The following is a 15,449-nucleotide window of genomic DNA, read 5'->3' as shown; positions in this document are numbered from 1 at the left end:
ACAGCAGAAGCACCCTGCTTCCTAAGAACTCGGCCCAAATGGAGGTGAGGTCTGAGCTGAGGACATCCCAGAACACGCAGTAGAACTGCATGGTCAGCCTGACGATGCCCGGATATTTGTTGGTTGGCATCACACAGAAGGCTTCCGAGAACTCAGACCGAGTGAGAGACTGCTCTAGCCAGTCCTGGTCGCCTGTGCTGACTGTAGGGAGTCCGTCCCACAGGGTCCTGCAGGCTTCAGCATCGTTTGGCTCTTGAGTCCCTGGTGTTTCCTAAAACAACTGGGACTGGGAAAATTGCAGACGAGCCACTCACTGTGATCCTGCAGCCCTTATGTACTAATAATCTCACTGAAGTGAAATGGAAATGTGTTGGTACTCAAGGACTATGGGATTGATTCCTAATTAGAGGGAGTAAAGATGCATTTTAAATTTACCTGACTAGTGGTGGTTACAAGTATTATACATTTAAGAGCTGTTGCTTGCCTTTTGAGAGAGTGTTTACAACTAGTCTGAGGTAGCAGGATTTGTCTTATGGGAAAATGGCAGACAAGTAAGTAATCAATTGTGGGGGAGAATGCATCTTCAATAATCTAGAACTCCTTGCGCTGGAGAATGTGAGATAGCCCCCTCTTCTGAGTTGTGGAGGGAAAAGAGAGATAGACAGACCAAAATTAGTTCTTTGGGTCAGTCTTCTATAGAACCTAAAAATAGAACACTAACAACTTCCCGGGCACTAAAAGGAATCCAAACACATTAAGGTATCTAAATGCATAGTTAAATCACCAAAACAATCGTAACAATCTACAGCCTGCCTTTGACCTGTAGAGACAGCATACAATAACCATAACGATTATGATGAAGACATTTTAGTGTTTGTGCTCCCAGAGTAGTTTAAACTAATTTTTAAAAATGCATTAGACTTTTTTTTCTTTCATGATATCTTTACAGGGCAGAGTTAAGGTTGTTTGGACGTCCTAACTGTGTGATAACATGTTTGGATTTCTTTTGGTGCATAACTGCATCAGGGTTATATGTGTTTTATTATTAGGTTTGTAGCAGAGTGACCCAAAGGAAGTTACTAATATATACTCAGAACCTTAACTGTAGCTTAATAGAGCTATTTTTGTCTGGGAATTTTCCTATTTTTTTTAATCGAAGTGATTATTAAAAATGTTGTAAATGAACACTAAACAAGAAAGCCAAAAAAACCCCCCTGGTGCCATGAAATATTTCTAATGATATGAAGATATGTACTATCAACTCTGAATCATTTGTATGTTAACTTTTAGCACCAGATTCACCAATAAATTCTAGCTGCTTGACACCACTCTGGAGCAGCACAAATCAGCCAGACATTACTGGACATTTAAGCTGGATTTACAGTTGCTTTGTATCACCAGAGTAGCACAAAGCAACTTGAATGTTTCTATCTCTTATCTTCCACATTTGCTTGTGAACCCCCCTTGCTCTAAATTGTCTTCTTGACTGCACTCCCCTCTACAACCCTTTATGCATCTGCATACACATGCACAGGAGTAATAGTATTTTTTTGTTGTTTGTCATAACTGAAAAATGAATCTGTCAGCAGAGGCTTACACAAAACCTTCTTCTTCAGAGAAACTCGCCACGAATTGCCCTCTTTCCAAATGGCTGCCATATCTGATTGTTCATTCAATAGTAGAGAAGCCAAGCTGCCCTCTGGGCAGATGATAGCACCATATGAAGTGAGAAGTCGCTATCTTTGCTAAGGACAGCCTGAGGCCTCAGTACTATTGAGAACAATGGATGATGGTGGCCATTTTGAGAAGGACATTAACTGAGAACACTCTGTGGCTCAGTCCTGCTGAGGGGGGAAAAGGCAGCCATTTTGAAAGAGGGCAGTTGGTGGAAATTTCTGAAGGATAAGATTATATGTTAGCTTCTGCTGGAGAACAAACTCTTGTGTACTTCATAATGGCAAAAAAGACCATTACCTTTTTTCCAACATAGCCTATGTGTAAGATTTCAGTATGATTTAACTATATGGGACGTTTGAAGAGTCTGCACTTGATTAATAAGACCATAAAAAGATCTGAAACCAAGTACTAAATTTCATAAAGGACTCATTTTTTAAATTAAGTTTAACTCAGACTGATTAATGGATTTACTTGCAATTCTCAGAAAATTCATTTTACATTCGAAGGATAAGTGCTGTAATTTTGAGGCTACATTGTATTTTTCATACCTAACAAAGCTGTTGAATCTCTGCTTTAAGTGCAAAACTGCTTAGACGGGGAGACACGACCATAATAAATACAATAATAATTAATAAAGTTTAATTACAACCTAATTTCTTCAAAATCCATGCAGTTACCTGAAAATTCTTAGAAAATTCATTCTGTATTCAGTGAGTATTGTAAGTTTAGGGAGGATACACTGTATTCTTCATACATAATGGAAGGTTGGACACAGAATTTTCTCAAGGATATCACATTTAGGCCTAGAGTTTTTGAGAGCATGTAAATGACTTTGGAGCCAAAGTCTCATTTTCAAAAGAGACTTAGGATGCTAGATATTTAGGCTTCTAAAAGCCCATGTCACTTGTAAAAATGGGACTTAAGATCTAAGTTCCCTATAAGCTGCGTGGCCACAGGCTATCAAGCGCTGCACAGGTGGGGTGAGGTGCCTCTCCCCCTGCAGCAGTCCTGGGGCAGCCTGCACCCCAATCCCCTCATTCCAAGCCCCACCCCAGAGCCTTCTGCACCCCCAGCCGGAGTCCTCACTTCCTGCACCCCAATCCTCTGCCCCAGCCCTGAACCCCCTCCCACCGCCCAAATCATTCATCCCCGGCCATACCCCAGAGCCCACACCCCCAGCCGGAGCCCTCACCCCCCCAGCCCTCTGCCCCAGCCCTGAGCCCCTCCCACACGCCGAACACCTTGACCCCACCGCCGCCACACGTCACCTCCCTATTGGTGCACATAACAAAATTAATTCCGGACATGGATGTAAAAAATTAGAGGGAACACTGCTTAAGATCCTAAATTACTTAGGTGTTTTTGAAAATGTTACCTCTAGTCAGTCTGGCACGATACATATTAATATTTCACATCCTCGCTTGACTAGAATATTTAGAGTATTCCATTTTTTATAATTCTCAGGTCATACTTACATTGGTCACCACTGCCAGAATTGCTATTCCTTGCATGATTGGCTGCCATGCTCCTATATCTTGTGCTTTTTGTGGCACCATGCGTCTGAACTGGGTTGTAATCTTCCAGGCGTCAACTCGTATTTCCAACAAATTATTAACAAGAGCCAGAAGAGGAGCCAGCGGGAATGATGCCACAAATAAAGTGACAAATCCAAACTGTATAACTGCCAATGAGAATGTGACATACGTTGGTGATGCCTTAACTCTGATGTATATATATTTACCCACACCATGACAACGACAGGAATGCATGTTTTAATGGTTAATCAGAGACTCTCTCTCTCTCTCAAATAGCAGACCTTGTGTGAACAAAAGATAGTGAGGCCTACCAAGAATGAACAATAGACTGTAAAAGTTTGTGAGGTGCACACTCGCACAAAAAAGCCATATCTCATACATATGAACTATGCTGAATATTTAAATATCTGCTTTTTTTATATGCCTTCTTATCTTTCAGGCATGTAAATTTATTTATTAATCCTGTGCTATGCTGAAAAGCCTCAATTAAGAATCACATTATTGGTGTTTGTGTGCTGAAATAAGTATGATTAAAATACTATTAAAGTATGGCTGGTTGCAAAGAAATTAAAGTTTTGACAGCTTCCAAAAAGCAAAAACTTGAAAGCTGCTGTAAATCTACAGTAAACTGGTATAGGAATGTGATGCTGCAGTGCTGGAGTTGAAGATGACAGTCTTCTGGCCCCTGACCTGCGGATAGGGTAATAGATGAAGAGGCAACAGACTGACTCATACAATCCCTAGCTACAGAAGCCATATTGTCTTTGGTTGTAAACTGGATTGTCATTTATTTGATTTAGACTAACAATTTTTTTTATTTTTATTCATTTTGCACAAGCTTTAATCTCTATAACATGTTTACACTATCTATAAAATCATCAGACATTATTCATCTGAAGACTTTAAAAAAAAACCAACCACTTTTGAGTCCTGAAAATACCTCATATGAATCAGAATTGCACTGCTGACTTACCCATTTCCAGATACTCATAAAACAATCCAAGTTTTCCAGCGGGTTGCAGATGGTAGTCCTGCTCCCAGCGGGGAATAGTCTTTTCTGATCTGGCAGCTGAGCAACATCTTCCAATTAGATTCTTAACCCAGCTATCAGTCAGGAGAGAAATGATGACTCACATTGTTAGTCTACTCTGCCAAAGGCTGAGCTATTGCAAAGATCTTACTCTGGTGGTATAGCCAAGTTTGAAAATTGGCTTTTGATCATAACTGAACTACTGAAACTCCTTAATACAAACAATGGGTCTGTGATTCGCTATTGCCTTGTACCTTGTGCAGTCATTTACAGTAATGCAAAGTGGGTGTACAACACTACCATTCTGATCTGTGAGCGTTTCACAACCACTTTGCACTGGTGTAAAAGACAGCATCAGGCGAAAAGGCAACAGAGAACCAGGCCCAATATGTTCCTCAGACTGCACAGTTTTTAATCCCTCCCCCTGAAAAGCTCTTGGTCAAATGCGAGCACCAGAATTTAGGAAAATTGATGATGTAGTTATAACTATTTCTATCTGTCACCTTAGAATAAGGAGCGGCAGCAGATGAGCTTTTAAGAAAAAAAAAGGGGGGGGGGTATTGTTTGCACATAAATGTCCTTCATAATAAGGGAAGAGAAAATTTCCATTTGTAATAAGAGAAATGCAAAATGAGATATCAGCCAAATGCTTTTAAAGATTTGCATGAGGCATCACAGTTTTACAAAAGATGTGTTATTCCTTAAAATATACAGGAAGGATTGCTTTTTCAATAGTGTTCCAAATTTCCCATCAATCCACCTTCTAATGTATCCCTCACTGTGGTATCTGGGCTTAAAGTAGTCCTTAAATATATCCTGAAAAACAGGTGCACTGAGACTGAATCTGAAACCATTTAATATCAAGTAAAATGTGACACACTTCCTTTATACATTATCCTTCCTCCTTTCTCATCTTACCTATAATTTTTGGCCTAATCATTGCAAATAGGAGTTCAATGGAAGCAAGATTTGGGCCTTTTCTCTTTTCCTCCATTTCTAAGTCTCCTTTACCCATATTTTTGTGTTTTAGGTCACTCCCTATTTCCAATCCCCTTCTCCACATTTTCTTCCTGCTCATCTCCTCTTACACTTCCCTCCTGCCCACCAGCCACCTGTTATCAAGGCCCCAGATCTACACTCCCTAATAAGGTTGTCAATATTCTGAATGTTATCTTGTTTAAAGCAGCTTTATTTGTCAGACAGCATGCTCTCTGTCTCCTAATCTTTCTCCTTCATTGCCTTCAATCCATGTATTGTTGTAGCCAGTGTGTATTGCTTGTGTCTGATTTAGATTGCAAGATGTTTGTGTCTGGAATCATTTGTTTTCTGTATTCGTATAGCCTTGAGCATTCTATCAGTGCTCAATAAATAATAAAAGTCCCTGATGCATATCCAACTCACTGCATACTCCACTTGCTCCTCTGAATCACCGTATGTAGACACATTTTAATCTTCACAATTCAACTTTTCTCATCCTAAAGCATCAGTAATGCCTGTTACATTACTGTTGCAATGATTAAAAATGTCAGAATTGCGTGGATCTAGTTCTTTAAGTGCAAGCAATACCAGGCCATGTTAAGAATTGATCTGGGAAGGAAGCATGAACCTAGGACCTGACTACTGGTTGCAAGTGGTGATACATCGAGTGTGGTGATGGACAGGCATAAATAATGGGAAGAACAGATAACTGGCTAAGCAAACTGGGACAATCACTGGCATAAATAAAATCAACTAGCACAATGAGACTTATTGGCTGTCAGCCTGAAGAAGGAAAAACTGACTCCTGTGGCAATTTTTTTAAATCTACAGATGTAAATACACAAAATCAGGCCTGTTGATTCTAAGGGACAGATTCTGCTTGTATTTGCAACAGGGTACACTTGAAGTAACTCTCCTGAAGGCAGTGGAGTTACTTTGGGTTTACACTAGTGTAAATGGGAACAGGATCTGACCCTAGTTTCTAGGACTCCCACCTCCAGTTTTCAAGATACAGTCAAACCTCGCAATAACGCACCCCGCCATAACACGAAATTGCATATAACACGATCATAAGTTGGCTCCCTTTTAAGGCCTAATATCTGTGGTCCCCAACGCCATGGCGCCCGCCGGGACATTGATGTGCCCCTGCCTAGTGCCCAGCAGGGGAGAGAAGCTGCGGCCCCACGCCTGCCGGGGACAGATAGCACCGGCGCCCGCAGCCTCGGAGTTCTCTGTCCCCGGCAGGCGCAGGGCCGCGGCTTCTCTCCCCTGCTGGGCACTAGGCACTAAGCGGCGCACATCAATGCACCGCGTTGGGGACCACTGACTTAAACTGACCGGCTTGAAACCCCACTATACCACGACCCCGCATTTATCGCGATGGAATTTTTTGGACCCCAAACATCGCGTTATAGCGGGGTGTCACTGTAATTGTTATTATTTACGATTGTGCATACTTGAATGGTGAAGAAATGTCATAAATTTCCATTACAAATCCATCAGATATGTGCTGGTTCCCTCTCTTCGCCACTTCCCTTCGCTATACCTTTTCCAGCGTTCTGTACTTAGATCATTCCCTGTCTCCTGACGAGGCCCAGGGCAGGTGCAAAGATGTTTCACGCCCTAGGCGAAACTTCCACCATGTACCCCCCACCCCCAGGCGCCCCCCCCATGGCAGCTCCCTCCCTCCACCCTGAGGCGCCCCCCCCACGGCAGCTCCCCTCCCCCTCCTCCACCTTGAGGCGCCCCCCGCCTCAGCTCCCCCCTCCGCCCTAAGGCGCCCCCCTGTGGCAGCTCCCCACCCCCCCCGCCACCCTGAGGCCCCCCCCATGGCAGCTCCTCCCCACCGCCCTGAGGCACCCACCCCGCGGCACCTCCCCCCGGCCCGGGGAGCCGTGTGGCAGCTCCCCGCCCCAGCTCACATCTGCTCCACCTTCTCCCCGAGCACGCCGTCGCCGCTTCACTTCTCCCACCTCCCAGGCTTGCGGCGCCAATCAGCTGTTTGGCACCGCAAGCCTGGGAGGGAGAAAAGCAGAGCGGGGCGGCGTGCTCAGGGGAGGAGGCAGAGCAGAGGTGAGCTGGGGCGGGGAGCGGTTCCCCTGCGTGCTGCACCCCCCCCTTACTTGCTGCAGGTGGCCCTCCCCGTGCCCCCCTGCCCCAGGTCATTCCACTTAAATGCCAACAATGACCAGGGCGGTGAAGATCCGGCCGGCGCGGTTGCCACCAAAGGACCCAAAATGCCGCCCCCCAAATGCTAGTGCCCTAGGCGACCACCTAGGTTGCCTAATGGGTTGCACCAGACCTGACGAGGGCAATACTATTTAATAACTTTGTGTAAGTTACATAGAAGACATGCAGCCTCCGGTTTTACTGTATCATTTACATTCAACATTACCCTTTGGGAATGTCTGTCATATGAACAGAGCTGTGAATGTCAAAATACAACTACAAAAATATATTTAAAAAACTAAAATAGCATTTTAAACACTTGTTCTGTGGAAAGTCTGACACAGAACAGTAAATACTAAATCGCAGTATGCCATTTAAAGCAATAATAAGGTGAAAATTGTCAGAGCCTCCAGTTTTGGTTGCCTCTGTTTTGGGCACTCAACTTGAGACATGTTGGGCCTGATTTTCGGTAGCGTTGAGCATCCGCAACTTGAACTGAACTCAGTGGGAACTGGGGATTGATAGCATGTTTGAAAAATCAGGCCCCAAGGCGTTTCAAGCTGGGCACCCAAAAATGGCATCCAAGTTGGAGACCATGGAAAATGTTGGTCTTGTTCTCCAGGTGCCTGAGCATATGCTGCTATTGAAATCTAAATGCCCACTTACTTCAAACAGAAGCAGGGCCTCAGCCATCAAATATTTGACTTTTTTGTTTCATTAGGTCACTTTTAAAAAACATTAGGTACTTACGGAAGAAGCACTTCTTGAATGTTATTCCAAATTGCTTTACCTCCCATTATTATTGTTAGCTGCGTTGTAAGTTCAAGGAGACAGCCGCCTGGATCACACTAAAGGTTGAAAGAGGTATGAAAAATGCTGCATAACTCTTCAGGCAAGATTAAAGTGTTTTAAATAAAATATGTACTAAAATTTTAAAAATTACATTATTTTAACCTTAAAAATAATCCGGGAAGACAAATGAGACAAATCCCTTTAATAATTTAGACAAAAGGCCCAACAGACCAAATCTGACGTTGCTATAAGTGGGCAGGATACCAGTGAAGTCAATGGAACAATGGCCCAGATCATACAGCCTCTCTGTGTTGCACTGTCATTACAAGAAGATCACTCTAGTGGAGGGGGATCCATGGATAGTGGAGAGCTGGTGCAGAGGATGTTATACCAGCCTCTATCTGCTGCTGATACAGGTGTTCATGGGAAAGTGACTGTGGCTTGGTCTTTGTTATGCCACAGTGGTCCCTTGTGAGTCAATGACAACCTAAGTCACTTTAAGAAACCTTGAAGCTACTCTAAATTATGCTAAGGGGCTGGCCCAGCACACAGTTGGCCTAGAACTGGGGAAGTGCAAAGGCTACCACTGAACTCTCTTTCTGTGCTGTACACTCCTTGGCAATAGCTGAAGATCTAGGGCTTGTCTACACTCAAAATGCTACAACGGTTCTCCTGTTGGTGGAGGTAATCTGTCTCTTTGAGAGGCAGTAGCTAGGTTAATAGAAGAATTCTTCTGTTGATCTAGCGCTGTCTACACTGGGTATTAGACCAGAATAATGACATTGCTCAGGGGTGTAGATTTTTCACACCCCTGAGCGCCATAGCTGGAATTGACCTAACTTTTTAGTGTAGGTCAGGCCCTAGGCTAACATCTTACATTGTTAATGAAGAAAAAAAGATACACTATAGTGGATTCTTACCTCTTCATTTCTGTATTTTCCTAACCAATAAACTGGGTCCCCAGGGTATCCTACAAATTTACCCTTAAAGAATGCAATGTAGAAACATGAAGAATAATAGTTGACAAACTGGAATAAGAACATCTTCATGGTCAGACTGTTTTCATAATCAGTCTGCGTCCTTGGTAGTTCTGTAGTTAAAAAAAAACACACCAAAAAACAAAAAGGGAAAGAAAATTAATATTTGAACAGCTTTAGTGCCTCCGTCAAAAAATGTGCATGTGCCTTGCACGCTTGAATAGAATTTACAGCACAATTTAGATTGTTTAGGGTCCCTAATACAATGTACCCGTTATGTTAATTATAAGACTATTGTAAAGAGGAAAGAATTTGTCCTTTGACGCTAAAAGAAAAAGAGCAACACAATTCTCTATTGCTTTCATAGAAAGAGAAAATCCTCGCAGACTCAACAAATAACAAACATAACACTTTGACATGATGGAAATAAACCATATTAAAATACCACTACTTTACACATCTAAAGTAGAACAGCTACTTTAATGTAGATGGCCTGGATGGAAAGAATAGTAATATTTGTGAATGGTTATCTGTTTAATAACGAGAGAAAATCATCTAGCATTGGACCAGTGACCATATTCTATTTATTTACAAAAAAGGGGCTGTTCTCTCCATAAACAATAGCTAATGTACTTGAATGTGTTATGCGGTACTGATCTGTTTTCATAAAGCCTGGGTATTATAGTAATCTTCCTAGCTTTGTCTGTTTTGCAAATACAAAGCTGTAAACAATTGATCTTTCATGCTGGATATACAAGGATTTCTTAGGCAAGGAGTAAAATATATTTCTTTGATGAAAGTGAAAAGCTGTATTTGAAAAATTCTAGAAGTCATTGCATGCTATAGAGGGAAAATTCTGAAATACTTGGCGTAGATATTCATTTACTGGGGTCCTTATTATAAGAATGATGTTTTCTGTTACAGTTCCTAGCTAAAGCATAAACTTACCAAAGTCAGTAATCATGATTGCCACTTTTTCATAGATGATGTTCAGAATTATGATGATTATAAAACTGATGATTGAAGCAGTTACTGAAGTGGCTGCCTGGGGAGTCAGGTACTTCTGAATTGCTTCTGTTCCATTAATGTGCCGTGGCAGATTTGCAGAAAACACAAGGAAAACTGAGAGTCTGTAGATGATGATGCCAATAACTGAAGCAACGATCAAAAGAATCTGAAAATAGAATACAATATATATACTGCTGTAAAATCATATGGCTTGGGAAAAACAGTGGTTTGAAATATATATTACGAAGGGCAAAGTGAAACTAATTGGACCCTCTTTCCCCCCATCCCATAATATGAGAGCAAGGGGATGCTCTGTGAAGAGAAAGCACAGTAAATTAAGAACCCATAAAAGAGAAGACTACTTTGTGTAGCATACGGTCAACCTGTGGAAAAAGAGATGGATAATTTTATGACAGATAATGTTTGTAGCTATACAAGCTAAGATAAGGAGAGAGGTAATGAGATCTCATGCTTTGGGGCATATGATGGTCACTTCCTTGGGTTAGAAAAGAATCTTCTTTTCCCAACACCCCATGTACAGCACTGCACAATTGGCAGGATGCATTCTGGAGGAAAAACACTGTATATGAGCCAGGTATTGTTGCTGCGGATTGTGGCCAGTAAAAAGCAACTGCCCCTCAAGAGAAACAGGCACATTTTAATTAGGGCTGTCAATTAATCGCAGTTAACTCACGCGATTACCTCAAAAAATTAATCGTGATTAATTGCACTAACAATAGAATACCAATTGAAATTTATTAAATATTTTTGGATGTTTTTGTACATTTTCAAATATAATTGATTTCAATTACAACACAGAATACAAAAAGTGTACAGTGCTCACTTTGTACTATTTTTATTATAATTTTTACAGTGCAAATATTTGTAAATAAAAGAAGTAGTGTTTTTCAATTCACCTCATACAAGTACTGAAATGCAATCTCTTTATCATGAAAGTGCAACCTACAAATGTAGTTTTTTTGGTTACATAACTGCACTCAAAAACAAAACAATGTAAAACTTTAGTCTACAAGTCCACTCAGTCCTACTTCTTGTTCAGCCAATCGCGAAGAGATACAAATTTGTTTACATTTATGGGAGATAATGCTGCCCACTTCTTAATTACAATGCATCTGAAAGTGAGCACAGGATTTCGCATGGCACTGTTGTAGCCAGCGTCACAAGATATTTACGTGCCAGATGCACTAAAGATTCATATGTCTCTTCATGCTTCAGCCATCATTCCAGAGGGCATGCTTCCATACCGATGATGCTCGTTAAAAAAATAATGCATTAATTACATTTGTGACTGAACTCCTTGGGGGAGAATTGTATGTCTCCTGCTCTGTGTTTTACCTGCATTCTACCATATATTTCATGTTATAGCAGTCTCGAATGATGACCCAGCATATTGTTTGTTTTAAGAACACTTTCACTGAAGATTTGACAAAATGCAAAGAAGGTGAGATTTCTAAAGATAGCTACAGTACTTGACTCAAGATTTAAGAATCTGAAGTGCCTTCCAAAATCTGAGAGGGACGAGGTGTGGAGCATGCTTTTAGAAGTCTTAAAAGAGCAACACTCTAACGCGGAAACTACAGAACCCAACAACCAAAAAAGAAAATCAATCTTCTGCTGGTGGCATCTGACTCAGATAATGAAAAAGAACATGTGTTGGTCCGCACTGCTTTGGATCGTTATTAAGCAGAACCTGTCATCAGCATGGACACGTGTCCTCTGGAATGGTGGTTGAAGCATCAAGGGACATATGAATCTTTAGCGCATCTAGCATGTAAATATCTTGCGATGCTGGCTACAACAGTGCCATGCAAACGCCTGTTCTCACATTCAGGTGACACTGTAAACAAGAAGCAGGCAGCATTCTCTTCTGGAAATGTAAACAAACTTGTTCATCTGAGCGATTGCTGAACAACAAGTAGGACTGAGTGGACTTGTAGGCTCTAAATTTTACATTGTTTTATTTTTTAATGCAGTTTTTTTTTGTACATAATTCTACATTTTTAAGTTAATCTTTCATGATAAAGAGATTGGACTACCATACTTTTATTAGGTGAATTGAAAAATACAATTTCTTTTGTTTTTTACAGTACAAATATTTGCAATAAAAAATAAATATAAAGTGAGCACTGTATACTTTGTATTCTGTGTTGTAATTGAAACCAATATATTTGAAAATGTAGAAAACATTGAAAATATGTAAATAAATGGTATTCTATTATTGTTTAACAGTGCAATTAATCACGATTAATTTTTTAAATCTCTTGACAGCCATAATTTTAATCAGTCATATCATCTGCATTGGTTGAAATAATACTTTCATGTTCAGTATTGTCTTTTCCCTTGTTTTTTGTCGTATCTGCTTCTTTCCCCATTTTAATTTCTTATTAGCGATCTAGTTTTTATTTAGATTGTAAGTTCTTCAGGGCAGCGAGTTTCTCTTCTTATACGTCTGTAAAGTGACATTTATCCCCTGCCCCCCCCACCATAGACATAATACCACAGTAATAAACCAAATCACAATACATGTTACAAGATTCTCTTAGCATTCTGAATCCCAACCAGCCAGTTAGTTATTTTCCTCACTGTGCTTGAGACATGAAAACCCACAGCATAGCCTCTTCCCTGCTGGCCAGCCAGCATTCTGTACAGTCCTTGTGCTCCAGCTTCATTTCCCATCACTGGTGATGGTTTTCCGGCTACAGGATGTTGTACAAACTCTGGGAGCATGCAATATATTAGAGCCCTCAGCTTTTAGAGATGGCTTTTCTGGGCCGGCCCACCATGTTACATATTGTTTCATGGATGGCTGGACTTCTTTCAATTTTTAGTTTTAATTAAAGTAGCAAGATTGGGAAAATCAAAGAGCTCCCAGCTTTGCTCTTTTAAGTGAAACGAAAAAGCTGAAAGAAGCCCAGTCGTCCATGACACACTATTGAACTGAATGGCTGGAACAACAATGAAAGAAACTGGGAAGAAGGGAGGGGGAAAGTGCAGCCAGGTCTGTCCCCAAGTAATCCATTGTTCCACCTACCAACAAAACATGTGGTAACATATTTTCAAACATAGCCCACAAGTTGTAGCCACAAAATATGCATAAGTATAAACTTATATGCACAAATATCTTTTTTGCATATGCAAATGTATGGTTGGTGTATGCAGTTTGGGCATGTGTGCAGATGCTTTTTGGGTGCAACTTAAACATCCATATTTGAAAATTCAAAACAGCCTGTCACTTTATTGACTCATATATAGTTTAGTTTTTCATGAAGCTATTATTTGTCAAGAGAAGTACATTATATTAAAGAATAAGATCAATAAAATTTTACCCAGAATAAGACTGCACTTATACCGAAGGTCATCCGTACACATTTTCCACAGGCAGTGTATGGCACATGCTCTTCTTGCTGGAAAGAGAGTTGATTTAGAAGGGGATTAATCATACATCTGCTCTTCTTTTAAATATATTTTCATGTGATCTGTTAAGCACTTTGATACGTTTAGGGCACAAGAATGGGAATCAGGATCCTAGTTTCTATTCCCAGACCTGACATCTTTGCCAGGTCCCCCTGGCAATTCATGTGGGCCCATGCTTTAAAATTTTTTTTTTTAAAAAGTGTTCACTGATTTTGGGTGTTTCAGTTTTTGGGTGTCCAATTTGAGAAATGTGGGACTTGATTTTCAGAAGTGCTGAGCTCCCACTGCCCACATCAGCTGGATGAGTGGGTGCTTAGCACTTCTGAAAGTCAGGTCCCTATGTACCTGAGATTTGGCATCCAAAAACTGTCACCCAAAATTAGTGGACACTTTGAAAATTTAGGCCTCAGCCTCTGTGTCTCTCAGTTTACCGCCCTCTAAAATGGGGTTGATGCCTACCTCATCCAGGTGTAATGGGGCTTCACTGATGTTTTAAAAAATCTTTGAGACACTCAGATGAAAGGTCTATATAATGGCAAAAATATTATTTTTTAGCCAAATCTTCTCTATCTAAAAATACCTTAAGAATTGTTTAGAATTATCCTTGTGTAGTAAAGATAATGTAAATTTTACAGGCTTATTAATAAAACCAGGTATCCTGTAGCACAAGATTATAACACAGAAGGGGCCACTTAAGGTAGATTTTTAACCATGTCAGTCTAGTTTTGGAACTTTTCAAGTCCTCTATTATAAACATTAATATAGTATGACTAGAACATGAAAGCAAAGCAAATGATCAGGTAAACCCGGTAGTGATGCAATAACAAAAAATAATAAAAACCTGACAGCTAAGCTGGAGTGAACCGCTAAAGCCACTTGAAAACGTATATAAAAAAAGGAGCTCTAAACTAAGAGCCTCATAAATGTGTATTGTGTTTCACTAGAATGAGAATTATTCCTGTCCAGGTGAACTCATTAATGTTATTAGCATCCATATATGCTTGGCCATAATACCTGTTTGTGCTTCTCTCATTCAGACACCTGTGGATAACAAAGTCTGAATACAGTATGAAATGCAACTTCTCTTCCTCCATTTTGTCTTGTTTTCCTGGCATGTCTCCAGGCTTTCAAGAACAATGAACAATCAGCGAGTCTAGGGTTGCCAACCCTCCAGGATTGTCCTGGAGCAGGGGTAGGCAACCTATGGCACGTGTGCCGAAGGCGGCATCCAAACTGATTTTCAGTGGCACTCACACTGCCCGTATCCTGGCCACCGGTCTGGGGGGCTGTGCATTTTAATTTAATTTTAAATGAAGCTTCTTAAACATTTTAAAATCTTATTTACTTTACAGACAACAGTAGACTTATAGAAAGAGCTCTTTTAAAAACGTTGAAATGTATAACTGGCATGCAAAACCTTAAATTAGAGTGAATAAATGAAGATGCGGCACACCACTTCGGAAAGTTTGCCGACCTCTGTCCTGGAGTCTCCAGGAATTAAAGATTTAAATAATTAAATATTATGTCATGTGATGAAACCTCCAGGAATATGTCCAACCAAAGCTGGCAACCCTATCAGTGACCGCTGTGGACTTCTCACAACAAAAATTATTCAATGCCAGGCTGTTACCTGGGTTTAGAGGTACCATTTTGTGGCACCAGATCACTGTACTGCAGTCCCTCTGGCTGTTCGGAAACTGCCCTTTAGTAATCACCCCCTCACTTGGTGTTATGAATTACAGAAAGTTGTCAGTCCCAAGGTTGCAGTAATTGGTACAACCAGCTGCAGTGATAAATTTGATTTCTGTGAACTCCAGGCCTCACATTTTAGCCTGATACAGATTGGTG

General features: G+C 40.8%; 1 protein-coding gene across 1 annotated transcript in view; it reads right to left on the bottom strand.

Annotated features, from left to right (window-relative positions):
- Positions 1-15,449, bottom strand: part of ANO6 (anoctamin 6) — a 108,046-nt gene that overhangs the window by 9,515 nt on the left and 83,082 nt on the right. Inside the window, exons 12-17 of the mRNA XM_044986778.1 lie at positions 13,514-13,591; positions 10,107-10,332; positions 9,102-9,271; positions 8,140-8,237; positions 4,186-4,316; positions 3,153-3,358 (exon numbers count right to left, since the gene is read on the bottom strand). Coding sequence (XP_044842713.1) covers positions 3,153-3,358; positions 4,186-4,316; positions 8,140-8,237; positions 9,102-9,271; positions 10,107-10,332; positions 13,514-13,591 — 909 coding nt within the window. The remainder of the gene's footprint in view (positions 1-3,152; positions 3,359-4,185; positions 4,317-8,139; positions 8,238-9,101; positions 9,272-10,106; positions 10,333-13,513; positions 13,592-15,449) is intronic.

Source organism: Mauremys mutica, chromosome 1 (assembly GCF_020497125.1).
Source record: "Mauremys mutica isolate MM-2020 ecotype Southern chromosome 1, ASM2049712v1, whole genome shotgun sequence".
In the NCBI taxonomy this organism is placed as follows: domain Eukaryota; kingdom Metazoa; phylum Chordata; order Testudines; family Geoemydidae; genus Mauremys; species Mauremys mutica.
This window is presented reverse-complemented; position numbering and strand designations above follow the sequence as displayed.